Source organism: Haliotis rubra, unplaced genomic scaffold, assembly GCF_003918875.1.
Source record: "Haliotis rubra isolate DU_JTF1 unplaced genomic scaffold, ASM391887v1 Scf1901, whole genome shotgun sequence".
Lineage (NCBI taxonomy): Eukaryota > Metazoa > Mollusca > Gastropoda > Lepetellida > Haliotidae > Haliotis > Haliotis rubra.
In genome coordinates, this window is record NW_025765894.1 from 10,048 (window position 1) to 33,570 (window position 23,523).

Sequence of the window (23,523 nt, forward strand, 5' to 3'; positions counted from 1 at the left end):
CCCCGAGGGATGCTTGTACTGACCAGTCACCCCGAGGGATGTTTGTACTGACCAGTCACCCCGAGGGATGTTTGTACTGACCAGTCACCCCGAGGGATGTTTGTACTGACCAGTCACCCTGGGGATGTTTGTACTGACCAGTCACCCCGAGGGATGTTTGTACTGACCAGTCACCCCGAGGGATGCTTGTACTGACCAGTCACCCTGAGGGATGCTTGTACTGACCAGTCACCCTGAGGGATGTTTGTACTGACCAGTCACCCCGAGGGATGCTTGTACTGACCAGTCACCCCGAGGGATGTTTGTACTGACCAGTCACCCTGAGGGATGTTTGTACTGACCAGTCACCCCGAGGGATGCTTGTACTGACCAGTCACCCTGAGGGATGCTTGTAGTGACCAGTCACCCCGAGGGATGCTTGTACTGACCAGTCACCCCGAGGGATGTTTGTACTGACCAGCCATCCCGAGGGATGTTTGTACTGAGCAGTCGCTCTGAGGGATTCTTGTGTTGACCAGTCAGCCCGAATGAAGTGCTGTAATCTTCAATGTGACGGTTCAACCTCATTTCATCATATCGAGATAAAACCCTATAAAGCCACTGACTCAACACACCTCCAGGACCGTACAGGGCGGGTTATTGTACACCATTACTTGTACAAATACTTGTTCTACATCGTAGGACAGGGTTCGTCACGAAACACATCGGGGAACACGTATTTTTTGTCGCATACTTGCTGGATGCTAAAACAGTAAAGCTATCCCGTCAGGGTTTACAACCATCTACTGACATTATCTTTGATCTTATGTGGTCATGTGTGGACGGGGCACTGCGGTGTGGGATCATCAGGGCGTGGGATGTGTTCTTTACGAATATAGGACAGTTTTCTTCTGGGATAGGGGGGTGTCAGCGTTGCGAGACACGGTACGGTGATACCCAGTTTGGCCTAGCTTTTTATGCAAATGAAACATTATGTTGTTTTGTGAAAATGATCACGAGTGTTGCGTGAATCTTAGATGGGACGGCATCAAGCTAGGGGTACCAAGTCACGGTCTTCAGCAGAGACGTAATAAGCCTGAGCAATGTTTTTTAAACTTGAGGTAGCGAGGTCAGGGGCTGAATTCTGGGTTGTTCAGTCAGGTATATTAGACTTGACACTGTACGGGTTGGTAGACACCCGCCGCATCTACCAGCTGATGCTCAGACGAGCGCCACAGTGAACAGTAGTCAACATGGCCGTGCCGGCAGTGTCAGTCTTGGTGATAGTCCAGCTGGTTGCTGTGTCCTGTAGTCAGTACGGTTCCCCGCCTCAGACCATGGGGGATGGGGTAGCAGTTAACTTCACTGATGATGCTGACTTGATGATATTCCCTGATCCGGTACCGTTTTACATGTTCATGTACCATAGTAAAGTGGTAAACTTCAGTTACTCCATCGTGTGCGACTCTTATGACAGTTACTACGACCTGCATGTGTTCACGGAGATACCGAAGGTGGCGGTCCTGTCGCAGACGGGAACCTTCAACCTGACGTGTGAGGACATGAAGGAAGGTTCCCCCCACCCACACAGGAATGCCACCGTCGTTTCAGGTACATTTAACATTTCCTTACAATCAGATCTTATAGGCCGGACTTGGCTCTACATCGACAGCACGTCCGTCAACGTCACTTCCGTAAGTAACAGTACCGACGGAGATGATGCCATTGGGCACTTCCGGTTTAAACAGATGATCACTGTGATCCGGCCGTTACGCTTCCTGGACACTGTGGTGCGGATAGTTGTCTACGCCTTCATCGTCACAAACACCATCGGCATGGGATGCAGCACCGATTTGGCTGTCGTCAAGGAGGTTCTCAGGAGACCCTTCGCTCCCACGATCGGCTTCGTGTGCCAGTACCTGTGTATGCCACTGGTGAGACACTTTTACTGTTCGTCTGAAGTTGCGCCCGTCTGCCCCCTCGAGTGTTGAAATGCTTATAGTATCCCATGATCCATTATCAATACCATATAGTCAGGTACTGGGGCTAGCCCTGCCGTGTGACCTGGTGGCGCTACAGTCTGTGGTCTCTACGCGAACATCGCTGTCCGGCGGTACGTCGAGAGGTCAGCTTGATTAGGTGTGTCAGGATCATGTCCGTACATCTTTTGTTTTGAATTACCCAAGAACTGTATTCGTGAAGTTTAAATCCAATCCAAAGTAACGGAGGTAGTAAACGTTAGTAGCGGACCCTGACGCTGGTAAGGGAGACAATTTAGACAACTGGGGTTTGTGCTCAGTGAAACTGTCCAATGTTATTGTTAATCAGTAGTACGTCTAGCAGTCTGTATCTATTGCAAGTCACCACACCAACCGAGTTGTCCTCCTTACAGATTGCGTTTGCTGTGACGAAGATTGTGAAGTTCGAGAACCCTGCCGTTGGGTTGGGAATATTCGCCTGTGGAATTTGCCCCGGGGGTGGATCCAGCAACATCTACACCTACCTCCTGGGTGGTGATGTGTCACTCTCAGTAACCATGACAACAATCAGCGCAGTCGGAGCACTTGGTAAGTTTTTGAAAGCCTATCCCGTGGACAGTACACAAAGGTGTGAACAGACAATGATGTCAATGCTGTTTCAAAATTCCAGGTGAGAACAAATAATGATTTGTTTCAAGTTTCCAGGTGTAAGGAAGGTACTTAAAATATTGGCGCCCAATAAACTTAGTAAATGTAGATTACAAAATCGCGTCTGCCGCAATTGCTCGTAGAATTAAAACAGTGTGACCGATTATAATAAGTGAAACCCAAACTGGTTCCATGAAAGGCAGATATATCGGAGAAAACACAAGAATATTGTATGATTTGATAAACCACTGTGAAGTACATAAACTCCCCGGACTTATAGTAACGGTTAATTTTGAAAAGGCATTAATTTGTCTCTTTAGAATGGGAATTTATAATAAACTCTGGACATATTTTCACTCTGGGTCGGGGAGACCCTCTGTCGACTTACCTATTCATAATGTGTGCAGAATTGCTTGCTATTTCTATTAACAAATACGTAACAAAACTGTCACCGGGATTAATGTCAAAGGAGTAGAATATTCTATTTTCCAATATGCAGATGATACACATTTCTCTCTCGACGAATCAGAACAAAGTCCTCCAGAAGTCATGAAGACTCTTAAAGAATTCGCTATTTATTCTGGGTTAAAGGTCAATTATGACAAAAGTTCAGCAGTTTGGATTGTATCCAAAATCGATTCATCTGATAAACTGTCGCCTCATATGCCCCTTTATTGGTCCAAAGAACCCTTTAAGATTCTAGGAATTACATTTTCAACAAATCTTAAATTTTGATAAGCAATTTACAAAAGCAAGAAAAATGTTATTCACATGGTCAAATTGAAGGTTAACTCTGCAAGGAAAAATTGTTATAATAACATCTCAGATTTTACCCTTATTTACCCACCTTTTCACGTCTTTACCTGATCCATCGCCTGAATTTTTTAAACGAGTGAACGACTTGTTGTATCGTTTTATATGGTATGGTAACAGATATAGAAAAACAGAGCTATGTTGATTAATGACTACGAGAAAGGTGGATTAACAATGGTAGATGTCTTATCATTTTGTAAATACATGAAAAAATATGCCTCAAAAGACAACTTTCCTCAAAGGGTTTATGGGAACACCTTTCCCGCTGTGAACCCTTTGAATATTTTCACATATGTTATCTACAAAAACAACCGCTGTATAGAATTAGTAAACTCATGAAGAATAATTTCTGGAAAGATGTTATGAGACTTTGAGTACATTTACAAATAAGGAAATCCTCCACGAAGAAACATTTTTACAACTTCCACTAATTAATTTCATTCCACACAAAGACATTAAAGAGTTTTCAAATTGGATAAAACGTGGTTTAAAATCAATGAGATGTTTATTTACAAATACAGGTGAATTAAAAGATTTAAAACTCTTAAAAACGAACTTGACTTAAGTGGTACATTCTTTCTGTACCACAGACTATTAAATATATTCTTAGAATCTGGATTGACAAGATGCGAACCTATCTTAGTAACCCTAACCCTAAACCTATCTTAGTAATGAGCACGAAGAATGTTCGGATTCTCAAAATTTAATCAGTAACTTGATATCCAATAAAATGCTAAGTTCATTTACTGTCAAATATGTGAAGATGTACAAAACAATCTCTCTGAACTTAGTAATGGGAAATAAAACTGAATATGCCTATAACTGAAGATTATCTTTCCTGCTGCTTTAAAATTAATCAATTATGTACTACAGAAAACAAACTACGAAATTCCCAATGTAAACTTTTACATAGAATTCTAACAACCAACTCTTTCCTATTTAGAACTGGTCACACAGATTTTTGCAGTTGTTTCAAGACTGAACGTGAAACAATAGAACATAGGCCTTTTTTTCTTTTTGTGTGATAGAGTGAGTGCACTAGCTTCACTAACAGGTATAATTCTATTACAAATGAAAATATCAATATCTCAAACAGGGCGATTATTCTTGGAGACCCCTGATAAGAGTATTCTGATCAATCATCTCTTTCTGATAATAAAAGAATATATCTGTATTAGTAAGTGTAGAGAAGGTTCTTTACAAATAAATCTTCTTATTGAAAGAATACGAGACTATTGCCGAATAGAAAGTTCCCAGGTGTGAACAGACAAAGATGTCAGTGATATATTTTAAGTTTTCAGGTATGAACAGACAATGATGTCAGTATTTTGATCCAAGTTTCCAGGTATGAACAGACAATGATGTCAGAGCTATGTTTCAGGGATGGTGCCTCTGTGGATGTTCACCCTGGGCAAGCAGTTCCACGACGACAAGATGCAGATCAACATCCCCTACCTGAACATCCTGCAGACTCTGGCCTCTGTCATCCTCCCTCTGCTGGTCGGGATCTCCATCAAGTACAAATTCCACAAGGTTGCCGCCATGATCCTGAAGGTCATCAAACCAGTGACCCTCGTCACGGTGGCCCTGCTGCTGGGGGTCGGTATTTACGCCAATATCTACATCTTCAGACTGTTCAAACCTGTCACACTCCTAGCCGGCTGTATGTTTCCCTATGTAGGCTACGTCATTGGCGGCATCGTCGCCTTAATCTTCCGCTAACCGTGGTACAGAGTCAAAACAATAGCCATAGAGACTGGCGTACAGAATGTAATGGTCGCCTACCTCATGGTACTGATGGCCCTTCCGCCACCAGATGGCGATCTTGCCGCTGTTGGACCAGCAGCTTCCGGTTGTATGACGCCACTTCCGCTTTTCGTGCTCTCGATTGGCTACACCATTTATCTCAAATGTACCAACCAGACTTACGCCAAGGTGCAAGGAGGCGACACGGAGGTCGACGCTTACGGGAACACTGGGACAGACGGAAAGAAACTGACCGAGAAAGGCGAGGAGAATGGGGTGAAGGCCGACAGACTGACGACAGGGAATAGCCAGGTTGTTGACAAACTGAGCACTGTGTGAAGAAGGTAGAGCTGGTTCAGGTGCATTGTTTTGGTAGAGTGTGCAGAACCATGCCACAGGACACAAGACAGCTTCTTGTGTTGGACACAAACTATGCCCATATGTGACATGTATATAATTATGTACCGAAAATGTGTGGAAACATTTGGATAGATATTGGACGACAACCAGAAGTATGTACTATTATCATGTGGATGGCATGAACATTGCATTGAACATATCGTTCATTGACCTTCAAGACATTGACTTGGCAAACCCTACTTTATGTAACCGTCTCTTTTCAGGGTGAAAAATGTACCACACTTTACCCACAGTACCAATTACGCATAAGAACATCAGAAATTGTCTCTGTAAACCTGCTAACATGTAATACAAATCTCTAAGGACAGCAGAGGCGCCTTGGTCTACCATGAAAAATAAAGCGTTCCTTTGTGGAAGTTTAACCATGAGTTGCACGAAAATCCTTGGTGGTAGTTCCACTACGAGTTACATAGGGGTCCTTGGCGGTAGTTCAACTACGAGTTACACAAGGATCCTTGGTGGTAGCTCCACTACGAATTACACAAGGATCCTTGGTGGTAGCTCCACTACGAGTTACACAAGGATCCTTGGTGGTAGCTCCACTACGAGTTACACAAGGATCCTTGGTGGTAGTTCCACTAGGAGTTACACAGGGATCCTTGGTGGTAGTTCCACTACGAGTTACACTAAGATCCTTGGTGGTAGTTCCACTACGAGTTACACAGGGATACTTGGTGGTATTTCCACTACGAGTTACACAGGGATACTTGGTGGTATTTCCACTACGAGTTACACAGGGATCTTTGGTGGTAGTTCCACTATGAGTTACACAAGGATCCTTGGTGGTATTTCCACTACGAGTTACACAGGGATCCTTGGTGGTAGTTCCACTACGAGTTACACAGGGATCCTTGGTGGTAGCTCCACTACGAGTTACACAGGGATCCTTGGTGGTAGTTCCACTACGAGTTACACAAGGATCCTTGGTGGTAGTTCCACTACGAGTTACACAGGGATCCTTGGTGGTAGCTCCACTACGAGTTACACAGGGATCCTTGGTGGTAGTTCCACTACGAGTTACACAGGGATCCTTGGCGGTAGCTCCACTACGAGTTACACAGGGATCCTTGGTGGTAGCTCCACTACGAGTTACACAGGGATCCTTGACGGTAGTTCCACTACGAGTTACACAGGGATCCTTGGTGGTAGTTCCACTACGAGTTACACAGGGATCCTTGGTGGTAGCTCCACTACGAGTTACACAGGGATCCTTGGCGGTAGTTCCACTACGAGTTACACAGGGATCCTTGGCGGTAGCTCCACTACGAGTTACACAGGGATCCTTGGTGGTAGCTCCACTACGAGTTACACAGGGATCCTTGACGGTAGTTCCACTACGAGTTACACAAGGATCCTTGGTGGTAGTTCCACTACGAGTTACACAGGGATCCTTGGTGGTACTTCTCTCTTGGTGTGAGAGTCATGATATTATTTTTGACCAAGAAGCTGGTTTGCGTCTCTTTATTTCACCACCGAAAAACATTTATTTCATTATTGTATGGTACAAATTGACAAATATATTGCAGATTTCCACTCCATTTCAGTGACTTTTCCAAAGGGAAAAACTGACACATGAACCCACTCTGTGAAATTGTGTTGCTGGTAATAACATATCTGTCTGCAAGGATCCGTGCATGTCCATCATCTGTGTTTTAATCAGTTTAAATCCCGTCTGAATATAGAACGCAAATATGCACTTAACACAATAATATCTTTGTTGTATCAGAAATGTCTGTCTATTGGTGTGTCATGTACATCTAAAAGAAACCCCCAGTCTGTCTCCCTTGCTGGATGATCTTGTTTAACAATGATAATACATAATATATGATATCATGAAGTACAATTGTAATATTTGGATATAAGAATTGTAAGAATTGTAGATATTTGGCTCCACATTGCTCTGCAATGACATCAGACCGATGCAAATACACAGACACATATTAGTCGTGCATGTTCTACGTGATGATAACTATATCAAACCTAACATTTGACAAGGGAAATAAAGATAGTAAAATCTTTGGTTTTTCCTTTAGTGTATATTCCGTGTGTTTTATAGAATAAACTAAATCCTGGAGTACTGTCCCACAGCACGAATACTGGTTAACTCAGACCCATTCATGTGATACGAGGGAATCTCCACAAGGGACATGCATGAGATATGAGGGAGTCTCCACAAGGGACATGCATGAGGTACTTGGGAGTCTCCACTGGGGACATGCATGAGATACTTGGGAGTCTACACTTGGGACAAGCATGAGATACTTGGGAGTCTCCACTGGGGACATGCATGAGATACTTGGAAGTCTCCACTTGGGACATGCATGAGATACTTGGGAGTCTCTACTGGGGACATGCATGAGATACTTGGGAGTCTCCACTGGGGACATGCATGAGATACTTGGGAGTCTCCACTTGGGACATGCATGAGATACGAGGACATCGTAAATGGGGAAAGTGCAAGGGTACTGGGGAATCTCCAAATGGGGACATATATAGGATGTAGCTATAGGGTACTTGGACCTCGTCTGTTGGGGGATCTTCACTGCGAGACCTCTAGCTATTGGGTACTTGGACCTCGTCTGTTGGGGGATCTCAACTTTGAGACCTCTAACTACTGGGTACTTGGACCTCGTCTGTTGGGGGATCTGAACTTTGAGACCTCTAGCTACTGGGTACTTGGACCTCGTCTGTTGGGGGATCTTCACTGCGAGACCTCTAACTACTGGGTACTTGGACCTCTTCTGTTGGGGGATCTCCACTTTGAGACCTCTAACTACTGGGTACTTGGACCTCGTCTGTTGGGGGATCTCAACTTTGGGAGACCTCGTCTAACTCAACTGGACCTTTAACTACTGGGTACTTGGACCTCGTCTGTTGGGGGATCTTCACTGCGAGACCTCTAGCTATTGGGTTGTTGGACCACGTCTGTTGGGGGATCTCCACTGCGGAACCTCTAGCCATTGGGTACTTGGACCTCGTTTTTTAGGGGATCTCCACTGCGGAACCTCTAGCTATTGGGTACTTGTACCTCGTCTGTCGGGTCATCTCTACTGCGAGACCGCTAGCTATTGGGTACTTGGACCTCGTCTGTCGGGGGATCTCCACTGCGAGACCTCTAGCTATTGGGTACTTGGACCTCGTCTGTCGGGGGATCTCCACTGCGGAACCTCTAGCTATTGGGTACTTGGACCTCGTCTGTCGGGGGATCTCCACTGCGGAACCTCTAGCTATTGGGTACTGGGCCCTTGTCTGTCTTGTGTGTGTTGAATCCCCATCACCCCGACTGAAGAGCAGTAATCTTTAACGTGACGGTTCAACCTCATTTCATCATATCCAGATAAAACTCCATAAAGCCACTGACTAAACACACCTCCAGAACCGAACACGGCGGGTTATTGTACACCATTACTTGTACAAATACTTGTTCTACATCGTAGGGCAGCGGTCGTCACGAAACACATCGGGAATGTGTGTTTTTTGTCGCATACTTGCTGAATGCTAAAACAGTAAAGCTATCCCGTCAGGGTTTACAACCATCTACTGACATTATCTTTGATCTTATGTGGTCATGTGTGGACGGGGCACTGCGGTGTGGGATCATCAGGGGGTGGGATGTGTTCTTTTTGCATTAGAACGAGGTCAGGTGGACAGTTCTTTCTAGGGGGTCATCGTTGCGAGACACGGTACGGTGATATCCAGTTTGGCCTAGCTTTTTATGCAATTGAAAAATTTAGTTGTGTGGTGAAACTGATCACGAGTGTTGCGTAAATCTGAGATGGGGCGGCATCAATCTGGGGGTACCAAGTCACAGGACTTCAGCAGAAACGTAATAAGCAACGCTATTTATAGTTGGGGTAGCGAGGTCAGGGACTGAATTGTAGGTTGTTCAGTCAGGTATATTAGACTTGACACTGTACGGGTTGGTAGACACCCGCTGCATCTACCAGCTGATGCTCAGACGAGCGCCACAGTGAACAGTAGTCAACATGGCCGTGCCGGCAGTGTCAGTCTTGGTGATAGTCCAGCTGGTTGCTGTGTCCTGTAGTCAGTACAGTTCCCCGCCTCAGACCATGGGGGATGGGGTAGAAGTTAACTTCACTGATGATGCTGACTTGATGATATTCCCTGATCCGGTACCGTTTTACATGTTCATGTACCATAGTAAAGTGGTAAACTTCAGTTACTCCATCGTGTGCGACTCTTATGACAGTTACTACGACCTGCATGTGTTCACGGAGATACCGAAGGTGGCGGTCCTGTCGCAGCCGGGAACCTTCAACCTGACGTGTGAGGACATGAAGGAAGGTTACCCCCACCCACACAGGAATGCCACCGTCGTCTCAGGTACATTTAACATTTCCTTACAATCAGATCTTATAGGCCGGACTTGGCTCTACATCGACAGCACGTCCGTCAACGTCACTTCCGTAAGTAACAGTACCGACGGAGATGATGCCATTGGGCACTTCCGGTTTAAACAGATGATCACTGTGATAAGGGAGTTACGTTTCCTGGACACTGTGGTGCAGATAGTGGCCTACGTCTTCATCGTAACAAGCACCATCGGCATGGGATGCAGCACCGATTTGGCTGTCGTCAAGGAGGTTCTCAGGAGACCCTTCGCTCCCACGATCGGCTTCGTGTGCCAGTACCTGTGTATGCCACTGGTGAGACACTTTTACTGTTCGTCTGAAGTTGCGCCCGTCTGCCCCCTCGAGTGTTGAACTGCTTATAGTATCCCATGATCCATTATCAATACCATATAGTCAGGTACTGGGGCTAGCCCTGCCGTGTGACCTGGTGGCGCTACAGTCTGTGGTCTCTACGCGAACATCGCTGTCCGGCGGTACGTCGAGAGGTCAGCTTGATTAGGTGTGTCAGGATCATGTCCGTACATCTTTTGTTTTGAATTACCCAAGAACTGTATTCGTGAATTTTAAATCCAATCCAAAGTAACGGGGTATTAAACGTTAGCAGCGGACCCTGACGCTGGTAAGGGAGACAATTTAGACAACTGGGGTTTGTGCTCAGTGAAACTGTCCAATGTTATTGTTAATCAGTAGTACGTCTAGCAGTCTGTATCTATTGCAAGTCACCACACCAACCGTGTTGTCCTCCTTACAGATTGCGTTTGCTGTGACGAAGATTGTGAAGTTCGAGAACCCTGCCGTTGGGTTGGGAATATTCGCCTGTGGAATTTGCCCTGGAGGTGGACCTAGCAACATCTACACTTTCTCCTGGGTGGTGATCTGTCGCTATCAGTAACCATGACAACAATCAGCACAATCGCAGCACTTGGTAAGTTGTGAAAGCCTACCCGTGTACAGTACACATTCGCAATCAATCATCCTTTTTTTACCATAAGTTTACAAATACATGGGGGGTATTGTTAAAAAAATATATCACTTTTAGGCTATGGTTGAAACAAATCCAGCAATTATGTACAGGTAAACTTATCATGTCATGTGACAGACATTATAATGGAAAGAAATGTACATAGATTTCTTAATTGCTTCACATTATGAGTTTCAAATAGGGCTGACATTTTACAATAGTTAGGGTTGTTTACAAAATAATTCTTTACATACATATTTCTGGAAGCAGTAGATTTATTACATTGAAATAAATAATGAAACACATCTCCGAGTTGGGAGGGACATGCCGGACAGAATCGTTTATTTGAGGGAATATTTTCCCAGCGACCTGTTTCAATAGGTAATTTATGATTGGCGGTTTTAATATTGATTAGAATATTACAGTGCTTTGTTCCTAATTTACGTCCCAGCAAAGATATATCATAATAAGATATCATACATTCGTAGATAACAGCTTTAGATGAAGATGTTATGGGGTTGTTAAGCGATTGGTCTGAGATTCTAAGTTGGACAGCATTTTTGAACCGAGAAAAGGAAACTATATCTTGAGAGTGCCATATATTGGACATACCAATATTATCTAATATGGCTTTAATGTAAGTGAGCCATTTATAGTTGCGGTTGTATTACATTGAGTTTGTTAATGATATTTGATACTATTTTGGACCAGAAACACAACATGCGCAGTTTGATTTTATCAACAAGAGGTGATCTCAATGCTTCACTATACAACATATATGTTGGGGTACTGCGTCTTAGGTTTAAAATATATCTAATATAATCAGTATGAATCCTTTCAATTGCTTTAACATTTTCAAATCCCCATATTTCGCTCCCATATAGCAAAATTGGGCAAATAGTACAATCAAATAAATAGAGTTTACATTCTATAGACATGTTAATATTTCTTAATCGCTTGTACAACAGGTGCATTGCTTATTGGCTTGGGTAATGTTAGATTTTCTGGTATTTGCATACAAACGATTGTTACTGAAAACAACGCCAAGGTATTTATATTGGTTTACAAGCTCGATGCTATCTTGTCCGATCATAAAATTATAGTTTCCTGTCTGGTTCTTCTTACCAAAGATTACGATTTTGGTGTTTTGTGTATTTATGGACAGTTTGTTTTCTAAACAATAGTTGTAAAACCGTCAACATTATTTCTAAACAATAGTTGTAAAACCGTCAACATTATTTCTAAACAATAGTTGTAAAACCGTCAACATTATTTCTAAACAATAGTTGTAAAACCGTCAACATTATTTCTAAACAATTGTTGTAAAACCGTCAACATTATTTCTAAACAATAGTTGTAAAACCGTCAACACTATTTCTAAACAATAGTTGTAAAACCGTCAACATTATTTCTAAACAATTGTTGTAAAACCGTCAACATTATTTCTAAACAATAGTTGTAAAACCGTCAACATTATTTCTAAGAACTGAATTTCTAAATCATTATGTACAGTGTAAATAGTATTGGGGATAAATTATCTTCTTGTCGAGCACCATTTTTAAAAAAACATACTGAGAGTGTTGGCCATTGTGTTCTACACAGGATTTAACACCTTGGTACATCGATTTAATTACATTAAATATATTACCATTGATACTGTAGTTAAGGATTTTCTTCCAGGGAATTGGTCTGCTTACATTATCGAATGCCTTACTAAAATCTATGAAGGCGCAAAATAGTTTACGCTTGCTTGCTTGTGCAGTATATCCGAAAGAGAATGAAGTGTATATATATGATCAATATTCGAAACATCCTTCCTGAAACCAGCTTGATTATCCAGCAGTACCTTCGTGTTTTCTACAAAAGTGGTTAGTCTATTGTTGATAATTGACGTAAACAGCTTACTGATAGAGCTTAAGAGCGTTGTTGGACGGTAATTTGATGGATCATCTTGGTCACCTTTATTTTGAAATGCCCACTAGCCACTTATCAGGAAACACACCCGACTGTAGGACAAGATTAAAAAGTTTTTCATACGTGGGGACAAGTATAGATTTTGAAGACTCAATATATTCATTATACACATTATCAGAGCCACAGGCTTTGTCATTTTTAAGATTGTCTATTGCTTTTAATATCTCTTCTTGTGTGATGAGTGTGTTGATTTCTTCGTTGATGACGTCGACAACTTCCCCATCTACAGCTTCGTCAGGGCCGTCGTTAATCTCTTTGAAGTAAGCAAAAAGCTTGTCGAGAGTAATTTGTTCATATTTAGTTTTTTGCGATAAAGAGTTTATGACTTTCCAAAATCCTTTGGCCGTTTTGACTTCATTTTATTTATTTGTGTACGAAAATGTTCATTTGAGGTTTCAACGTTTTTCCGTAATCTTTGGCCGCTTGTAACATGTTGGTTCTATTGGCAGGATTTCTCTGCTGGTTCTATTGGCAGGATTTCTCTGCTGGTTCTACTGGCAGGATTTCTCTGCTGGTTCTATTGGCAAGATTTCTCTGCTGGTTCTATTGGCAGGATTTCTCTGCTGGTTCTACTGGCAAGATTTCTCTGCTGGTTCTACTGGCAAGATTTCTCTGCTGGTTCTATTGGCAAGATTTCTCTGCTGGTTCTATTGGCCAGATTTCTCTGCTGGTTCTATTGGCAGGATTTCTGCTGGTCTCTATTGGTTCTGCTGGTCTCACTGGCAGGATTTCTCTGCTGGTTCTATTGGCAAGATTTCTCTGCTGGTTCTATTGGCAGGATTTCTCTGCTGGTTCTATTGGCAGGATTTCTCTGCTGGTTCTATTGGCAAGATTTCTCTGCTGGTTCTATTGGCAAGATTTCTCTGCTGGTTCTATTGGCAGGATTTCTCTGCTGGTTCTATTGGCAAGATTTCTCTGCTGGTTCTATTGGCAGGATTTCTCTGCTGGTTCTATTGGCAAGATTTCTCTGCTGGTTCTATTGGCAGGATTTCTCTGCTGGTTCAGCAAGATTTTCTCTGCTGGTTCTGCTGGCAGGATTTCTCTGCTGGTTCTATTGGCAGGATTTCTCTGCTGGTTCTATTGGCAGGATTTCTCTGCTGGTTCTATTGGCAAGATTTCTCTGCTGGTTCTATTGGCAAGATTTCTCTGCTGGTTCTATTGGCAAGATTTCTCTGCTGGTTCTATTGGCAAGATTTCTCTGCTGGTTAGGAATTTTCCTTGCTAAATGATATTTCTTTCTAGCCAGCTTGCATTTATATCCAAACCAGACAGATTTTTAATGTAACTCTTGTTTTACTTACCAAATGATTTAACAGCCGAGTCACATAATAATGTATACAATTTGTCGGTTAAGCTATTAATATGAGAAGTGGTACATGCCTCATGAGAAAGACAGGCTGCTTCCTGGTTGAGGGCTGCAATAACCTCCCTGTCAAGGTTAGCGAGGAATGATTGCTCACTGTCAGGCTGTCACCGTCTGGGTCGGTCTGGCTGACTGGGTACCTCGGGAGGTGGGAGGCGGTTAGAGGTGAACCGCATCGACAGGGGGCAGTGTGCATCCGAAAATAGGGGATAAAGTCCTCTACTTGAAAATTGGTTGCAAAGTTTTAGTAGTTCAGAACTGCATATAAAATAGTCCACAACAGCACAGTCTTTCGAGGTAAAATTGCCTTTCTCAGAGTCACTGTCGAGTCGTCCGTTTACAATGAATAAATTATTAGCTGTGCACAGTTTGATAAGTCTGTGTCCAAAATTGTTAGAGATTCTGTCACTGTAAACCCTGGTAAGTGGGATACTGTTCTGTTGTAGTGTAAGCGCTTGATTCATATAAAGGTCCAGTTCTTCGTATATTTCAGTTCCATCGCGTGTATCATATGTCATGTAGTCAGGCATTGTCTTAGTACGAGCATTAAAGTCTCCATAATCAAATTAAATTAGACATTTGTATAGCGCTACATATCCAGAGTCCTGCTCATGTGCGCTTGGTCGAATGCTCGTTTGAAGAGGATGGTTTTGAGACAAGATCGGATTTTCTGACATTTTCAGGTAATCCATTCCAGAGTACATCACCCGCTCTGCTAAATGTTCTGTCCCCGTATGTTGTGGTTCGGACAGATGGAACATCTAAGCTTTGCTGACTAGCTGATCTGAGTGACCTTCCAGGCTTGTGAAGGTTGACTAGTTCCTGGAGATAGAACGGAGCAAGCCCATTAATTCACTTATAAACAAACACAAGAAGTTTGAATACAACTCTTTTACATGGAGCCAGTGTAAGTCCTTCAGGACTGGTGTTATGTGCACATACATATGTATGCGTGTTATGAGCCTGGCAGCTGTGTTTTGAACACGCTGTAACTTGTCCATGTACTTCTGCTGTATTCCACAGAGTAGACTGTTGCAGTATTCTAGGCCTGATGTCACGAATGCATGGGTTAGGCATTTTACGGATGGTGTGTCCATGTACCTGCTTATCTGTCTGATGTTCCTTAGGTGGTAATGTGCAGATTTGCAGATGTTACTGACGTGATTTTCCATTCTTAATGTTGAGTCAAAGATGACACCTTGATTTCGAGCATGGCTTTCTGGTGGAACAAACGTGTCTCCAATTTGAACTCCAGGGACCTTGAACTTTGTTTTTGTCTGTTTGGAGCTGATGATGAGAATCTCAGTTTTGTCATCGTTCAATTTCAGAAAATTACTGTTCATCCAACATTTGATCTCAGCTATGCAATTTGTTATTGCCTGCAGGGTATTCTGTACAGAAGATGCAGTTTGTGGCTTGAATCCTAGATATAGCTGAGTGTCATTAGCATAGAGATGATAGCTGATATTGCGGCTGGGGCTATATCACCAACGGGTATGGTATATACAGTGAACAGGATTGGGCCTAGGACTGAGCCTTGTGGCACTCCAAACCTTAATTCTCTGCTCTCAGACCTTACCCCATCGATGATAACTGATTGCTTGCGTCCTGTGAGATACGATTGAAACCATGATAACGCATCGCCAGTGACTCCAAGACGTAACTGTAGAGTTTCCAAGAGAGTGGACTGGTCTGTTGTGTCAAATGCTGCTGATAGATCCAAGTGGACAAGAGTTGCCGCTCCCTTGGAATCAACAGCATGCAGAAGGTCATTCAGTTGGTTTGCTACAACACGCTCTATCAATTTGGAAATGAATGGCATTTGAATGGATTTGAAACTTGACGATAGTTCTTAAAGAAATCTGGTTCCAATGTTGGCTTCTTTAAAAGAGGTGTTATTAGTGCTTCCTTCAGTGACGATGATACCTGGCACTGACTTAGTGACTGGTTCACTATGAATGTAATGGTTGGTATGGCGGCCTGTGGGCTGTCTTTAATAAGCCATATTGGACAAGGATCGAGAGAACACGTTTTAGTTGCACTTTTTGCAATTATAATACTGATCTCTTTCTCAGTGGTTGGTGCAAAGCATGTCAAGTGAGTTTGTACAGATATGACTGTCCAGAATTTCAACGTGTGGGGATAGCGTTTCTTTAACATAAAGTGCTAAACCTCCGGATTTACTTAGGTTCTTCTGCACTCTTCTATTATTCATAAACACATTATATTCAGGGATATCTATCTTATCGTAATCATCCAGCTTGGTTTCCTGTAGTCCAATAAAGTCATATTGTGAGACATAATTAATAAAGTCCGGGCAGAAGAGTTTCGTTCTAAGACCACATTACATTTAATGATAAGAAGGAGAAATCTCTCTTTGTTTTCTTTTTGTTTTTTAATTCTACAGGCGATGGATGCATTGTAGGCTTAGGATATTTATCACACCCCTAGTCCATCGGAGACATGTTGTTTGTTGGTGTAGCTGGCTGTTTCCTGTGTGCAGTGGACTCGTAGTGAGCTTGTGAATGTCCATGGCTTGCATGCGCAGGCCATGGGGATTTCGTTCGACGCTGATAGGCTGAGATCTGAGGGAAGTGCTTCTCATTGGTTTGGGTGTGACGATGAGCGTTTTTTGATTGGATAATTGGAGTTCGTACCGTTCATCAACGGGCCGTGACGTAGGAGGGTAGATGCGTTTACCTTCTATAAATAGCCTGTCACCAAGAGGTGGTCATTTCAGTTTCATCATGATGTCTATATGTGTGAACAGACAATGATGTCTGTTCTTCCTTTTTGATATCAAAACCTCCCTCCCGTCTTCAAGTCCAAACTTAAAACCCTTCTCTTCTCCAAGTACTATCCTTGATACCTGCGCTTTGAGCAACCGCAACGGATGGAAAATAGCGCAATATAAATGCACTTCTTCTTCTTCTTGTTATTATGTTTTACAGGTTAAAGATAGTATGCAGCAGAGAGGGTTCGGGTGATCCTGGCGGTGTCCTCCCATTACGCAGACAGCCAGTTCGCAGACACCTTAAAACAACAACATTTACGGTTCAGTGAACAGATTATCTGCTACCTGTTACCTACACATTATAATGGAATAGTCCAAATAAAACACAGGAAGAAACTGAAGCTATATTATTTATTTTGAAAGATGGACGAAAAGACAGTAATTTGAAATTTTTTGCTGCAATATAAAAACAGTATATTTTCATAAAACATTTCGGTTTAACCTTCTAGTCTAACGGGAGTCGGCATCATCATATTGAAAACATTAGCTTAGCTATTAGAAATTGCGACACTGTTGTATCATATAAATCAAATAAAGACAAATGTCTGTTCAGTGTCTGTCAATTGGGTGTCTGCCAATTGGGAGATAACCATCTTGGCACAGTCAGGCTGGTAAGGCTCATCATCAGCTCAGGGCCCTCGCCCCCTCTACACGCAGCCCAGACAGCGAATGGTACTTCTCCCAGGAAACACTGCCTAGTATAACCCACCAAGAACTTTCCGGAGAATATGAAGGCTCCCCAACACTGCAGCCTTCTGCATTACCCAGAGTGTCAGAAGGGCTGTTCTCCCGGTGGAGAACCCGTAGTATTATTATTATTATTATGTCAGTGTTTTGTTTTAGGTTTCCAGGTGTGAACAGACAATGCTGTCAGTGCTATGTTTCAAGTTTCCAGGTGTGAACAGACAATGATGCTAGAGATTTCTTTCAAGATTCCAGGTGTGAGCAGACAATGATGTCAGTATTTTGTTCCAAGTTTCCAGGTATGAACAGACAAAGATGTCAGTGATATGTTTCAGGGATGGTGCCTCTGTGGATGTTCACCCTGGGCAAGCAGTTCCACGACGACAAGATGCAGATCAACATCCCCTACCTGAACATCCTGCAGACTCTGGCCTCTGTCATCCTCCCTCTGCTGGTCGGGATCTTCATCAAGTACAAATTCCACAAGGTTGCCGCCATGATCCTGAAGGTCATCAAACCAGTGACCCTCGTCACGGTGGCCCTGCTGCTGGGGGTCGGTATTTACGCCAATATCTACATCTTCAGACTGTTTAGACCTGTCACACTCCTAGCCGGCTGTATGTTGCCCTATGTAGGCTACGTCATTGGCGGCATCGTCGCCTTAATCTTCCGCCAACCGTGGTACAGAGTCAAAACAATAGCCATAGAGACTGGCGTACAGAATGTCATGGTCGCCTACCTCATGGTACTGATGGCCCTTCCGCCACCAGATGGCGATCTTGCCGCTGTTGGACCAGCAGCTTCCGGTTGTATGACGCCACTTCCGCTTTTCGTGCTCTCGATTGGCTACACCATTTATCTGAAATGTACCAACCAGAGTTACGCCAAGGTGCAAGGAGGCGACACGGAGGTCGACGCTAACGGGAACACTGGGACAGACGGAAAGAAACTGACCGAGAAAGGCGAGGAGAATGGGGTGAAGGCCGACAGACTGACGACAGGGAATAGCCAGGTTGTTGACAAACTGAGCACTGTGTGAAGAAGGTAGAGCTGGTTCAGGTGCATTGTTTTGGCAAGTGTTGAGAACCATGTCACAGGACACAAGACACCTTCTTGTGTTGGACACAAACTATGCCCATATGTGACATGTATATAATTATGTACTGAAAATGTGTGGAAACATTTGGATAGATATTGGACGACAATCAGAATTATTTACTATTACCATGTGGGTGGCATGAACAAAACTGGTATCGTTCACTGGGCCTCAAGACAGTTTACTTTGTAAACCCTACTTTATGTAACCGTCTCTTTTCAGGGTGAAATATGTACAGAACTTTACCCACAGTACCAACTACGCATAAGTAGATCACCAATCGTCCCTGTAAACCTGCTAACATGTAATACAAATCTCACACAAGGATCCTTGGTGGTAGTTCCACTATGAGTAACACAGGGATTCTTGGTGGTAGTTCCACTACGAGTTACACTGGGATCCTTGGTGGTAGCTCCACTACGAGTTACACAGGGATCCTTGGTGGTAGCTCCACCACGAGTTACACAGGAGTTCGTGGTGGTAGTTCCACTATGAGTTACACAGGGATCCTTGGTGGTAGCTCCACTACGAGTTACACAGGGATCCTTGGTGGTAGCTCCACTACGAGTTACACAGGGATACTTGGTGGTAGCTCCACTACGAGTTACACAGGGATACTTGGTGGTAGCTCCACTACGAGTTACACAGGGATACTTGGTGGTAGCTCCACTACCAGTAACACAGGGATACTTGGTGGTAGCTCCACTACGAGTTACACAGGGATACTTGGTGGTAGTTCAGCCATGGTGTGAGAGTCATGATATTATTTTTCACTAAGATGCTGGTGTTAGGTCACATTCTTCTAACACTGAAAAACATGTATTTCATTATTATATACAAGCTGTTGTTGACAAATACATTGACGATTTTCCATCCACTTCAGTGACTTTTCCAAAGTTTTGCTGACACATGAATCCACTCTGTGAAGTTTGTGTTGCAGGTAAGCAAAACGTAAATCAAATAAAGTGAAATTAAGATTGCGAATCCTCATAATTTGACCATGCCAATGAACATTTAAATCTCAGAAGTATATATAACTTAGGATAAAAGTTGTTTAACAAACGATCATAGTTTCAAGTCGCCATTATTGGTTTGTATTACAAGGGGGTAAGCGCAGTAGTTGGAATAGTAAAACAAATACACATGCGGTTCGTGATGAGCGTTAACTTAGACCAAACCTACATGTTCTCGGTGTTTCATTTAATGTGCATACCCCCTTGTAATACAAACCAATCAGAGCGATTTGCAACTATGATCGTTTGTTAAACAACTTTTATCCTAAGTTGAATAAACTTCTGAGATTTAAATGTTCAGTTGGCAAGGTCAAATTATGAGGATTCGCAATCTTAATTTCACTTTATTCGATTTACTTTTTTGTTTAAAGTGAAATTCATCGGTACGTTTTCACTGCAAACAAACTATAGTACCGTATCTGTCTGCAAGCATCCGTGCATGTTCATCATCTGTGTTTTAATCAGTTTAAATCCCGTCTGAATATAGAAAGCCAAAATGCACTTAACACGTTAACATCTTTATTGTATCATGCAGTGTAAGAGCATTTTAACATAAATCTATTGGTGTGTCATGTACATCTAAAAGAAACACCCAGTTTGTGTTCCTTGCTGGATGATCTTGTTTAACAATGGTAACAAGAAGTTGCCTAGACTGTCAGTTGTGCCATGTAACAGTTGATGGAAATACGATACATAATATATGATATCATGAAGTACAATTGTTATAGAATTGTAGATATTTGGCTCCACATTGCTCTGCAGTGACATCAGACCGATGCAAATACACAGACACATATTAATCGTGCATGTTCTACGTGCTGATAACTATATCCAACCTAACATTTGACAAGGGAAATAAAGATATTAAAATCTTTGGTTTTTCCTTTAGTGTATATTCCGTGTGTTTTATAGAATAAACTAAATCCTGGAGTACTGTCCCACAGCACGAATACTGGTTAACTCAGAGCCATTCATGTGATACGAGGGAATCTCCACAAGGGACATGCATGAGATACGAGGGAATCTCCACAAGGGACATGCATGAGATACGAGGGAATCTTCACAAGGGACATGCATGAGATACGAGGGAATCTCCACAAGGGACATGCATGAGATACGAGGGAATATTCTCCAGGGACATGCATGAGATACAAGGGAATCTTCACAAGGGACATGCATGAGATACGAGGGAATCTCCACAAGGGACATGCATGAGATACGAGGGAATATTCTCAAGGGGCATGCATGAGATATGAGGGAATCTCCACAAGGGACATGCATGAGATACGAGGGAATCTCCACAAGGGACATGCATGAGATATGAGGGAATCTTCACAAGGGGCATGCATGAGATACGAGGGAATCTCCACAAAGGACATGCATGAGATACAAGGGAATCTCCACAAGGGACATGCATGAGATACGAGGGAATCTCCATAAGGGACATGCATGAGATACGAGGGAATCTTCACCAGGGACATGCATGAGATACGACGGAATCTCCACAAGGGACATGCATGAGATACGAGGGAATATTCTCAAGGGACATGCATGAGATACAAGGGAATCTTCACAAGGGACATGCATGAGATACGAGGGAATATTCTCCAGGGACATGCATGAGATACGAGGGAATCTTCACAAGGGACATGCATGTGATACGAGGGAATCTCCACAAGGGACATGCATGAGATATGAGGGAATCTTCTAAAGGGGCATGCATGTGATACGAGGGAATATTCTCAAGGGGCATGCATGAGATATGAGGGAATCTCCACAAGGGACATGCATGAGATACAAGGGAATCTTCTCAAGGGACATGCATGTGATACGAGGGGAATATTCTCAAGGGGCATGCATGAGATATGAGGGAATCTCCACAAAGGGACATGCATGAGATATGAGGGAATCTTCACAAGGGACATGCATGAGATACGAGGGAATCTCCACAAGGGACATGCATGAGATACGAGGGAATCTTCACAAGCGACATGCATGAGATATGAGGGAATCTATACAAGGGACATGCATGAGATACGAGGGAATGTCGACTGTGGACATGCATGAGATACGAGGGAATCTCCACAAGGGACATGCATGAGATACGAGGGAATCTCCACAAGGGACATGCATGAGATACGAGGGAATCTCCACAAGGGGCATGCATGAGATACGAGGGAATCTCCACAAAGGGACATGCATGAGATACAAGGGAATCTCCACAAGGGACATGCATGAGATATGAGGGAATATTCTCAAGGGGCATGCATGTGATACGAGGGAATCTCCACAAGGGACATGCATGAGATACGAGGGAATCTCCACAAGGGACATGCATGAGATACGAGGGAATCTCCACAAGGGACATGCATGTGATACGAGGGAATCTCCACAAGGGGCATGCATGAGATATGAGGGAATCTCCACAAGGGGCATGCATGAGATACGAGGGAATCTCCACAAGGGACATGCATGAGATATGAGGGAATGTCCACAAGGGACATGCATGAGATATGAGGGAATCTCCACAAGGGACATGCATGTGATACGAGGGAATCTTCTCAAGGGGCATGCATGAGATACGAGGGAATCTCCACAAGGGGCATGCATGAGATATGAGGGAATCTCCACAAGGGACATGCATGAGATACAAGGGAATCTTCTCAAGGGGCATGCATGAGATACGATGGAATCTTCACAGGACACATGCATGAGATACGAGGGAATCTCCACAAGGGACATGCATGTGATACGAGGGAATCTCCACAAGGGACATGCATGAGATACGAGGGAATCTCCACAAGGGACATGCATGAGATACGAGGGAATCTCCACAAGGGACATGCATGAGATATGAGGGAATCTTCTCAAGGGGCATGCATGTGATACGAGGGAATCTCCACAAGGGACATGCATGAGATACGAGGGAATCTTCTCAAGGGGCATGCATGAGATACGATGGAATCTCCACAAGGGACATGCATGAGATATGAGGGAATCTCCACTGTGGACATGCATGAGAGACGAGGGAATCTTCACAAGGGACATGCATGAGATACGAGGGAATATTCTCAAGGGACATGCATGAGATACGAGGGAATCTTCACAAGGGACATGCATGTGATACGAGGGAATCTCCACAAGGGACATGCATGAGATACGAGGGAATCTTCTAAAGGGGCATGCATGTGATACGAGGGAATCTCCACAAGGGACATGCATGTGATACGAGGGAATCTCCACAAGGGACATGCATGAGATACGAGGGAATCTTCTCAAGGGACATGCATGAGATACAAGGGAATATTCTCAAGGGGCATGCATGAGATATGAGGGAATCTCCACAAGGGACATACATGAGATACAAGGGAATCTTCTCAAGGGGCATGCATGTGATACGAGGGAATCTCCACAAGGGACATGCATGAGATACGAGGGAATCTTCTCAAGGGACATGCATGTGATACGAGGGAATCTCCACAAAGGACATGCATGAGTTACGAGGGAATATTCTCAAGGGGCATGCATGTGATACGAGGGAATCTCCACAAGGGACATGCATGTGATGCGAGGGAATCTCCACAAGGGACATGCATGAGATATGAGGGAATATCCACTGTGGACATGCATGAGATATGAGGGAATCTATACAAGGGACATGCATGTGATACGAGGGAATC

At 43.4% G+C, this 23,523-nt stretch overlaps 2 protein-coding genes across 2 annotated transcripts; both read left to right on the forward strand.

Moving 5' to 3' along the window:
- The first annotated feature begins 1,133 nt into the window (after positions 1-1,133).
- On the forward strand, positions 1,134-5,151 carry LOC124274413 (ileal sodium/bile acid cotransporter-like). Its single transcript, XM_046709787.1, has 3 exons — positions 1,134-1,913; positions 2,372-2,546; positions 4,801-5,151. The coding sequence occupies exons 1-3, from the start codon at positions 1,233-1,235 to the stop codon at positions 5,139-5,141; spliced, it is 1,197 nt and encodes a 398-aa protein (XP_046565743.1). The 5' UTR covers positions 1,134-1,232; the 3' UTR covers positions 5,142-5,151.
- A 4,420-nt stretch (positions 5,152-9,571) lies between these two features.
- Positions 9,572-19,288, forward strand: LOC124274414 (ileal sodium/bile acid cotransporter-like). Its single transcript, XM_046709788.1, is given in 4 exon segments — positions 9,572-10,252; positions 10,710-10,815; positions 10,818-10,883; positions 18,070-19,288. Coding segments are annotated over 4 exon segments (1,557 nt in total). The 3' UTR covers positions 18,774-19,288.
- Positions 19,289-23,523: the final 4,235 nt, after the last annotated feature.

Excerpts from the sequence above, each read along its gene's own strand:
- LOC124274413 (XM_046709787.1), top strand. The coding sequence starts at position 1,233 with ATGGCCGTGCCGGCAGTGTCAGTCTTGGTGATAGTCCAGCTGGTTGCT. Across the intron at positions 1,914-2,371 it reads AGTACCTGTGTATGCCACTG|ATTGCGTTTGCTGTGACGAA; the intron begins GTGAGACACTTT and ends TCCTCCTTACAG. Across the intron at positions 2,547-4,800 it reads CAGCGCAGTCGGAGCACTTG|GGATGGTGCCTCTGTGGATG; the intron begins GTAAGTTTTTGA and ends GCTATGTTTCAG.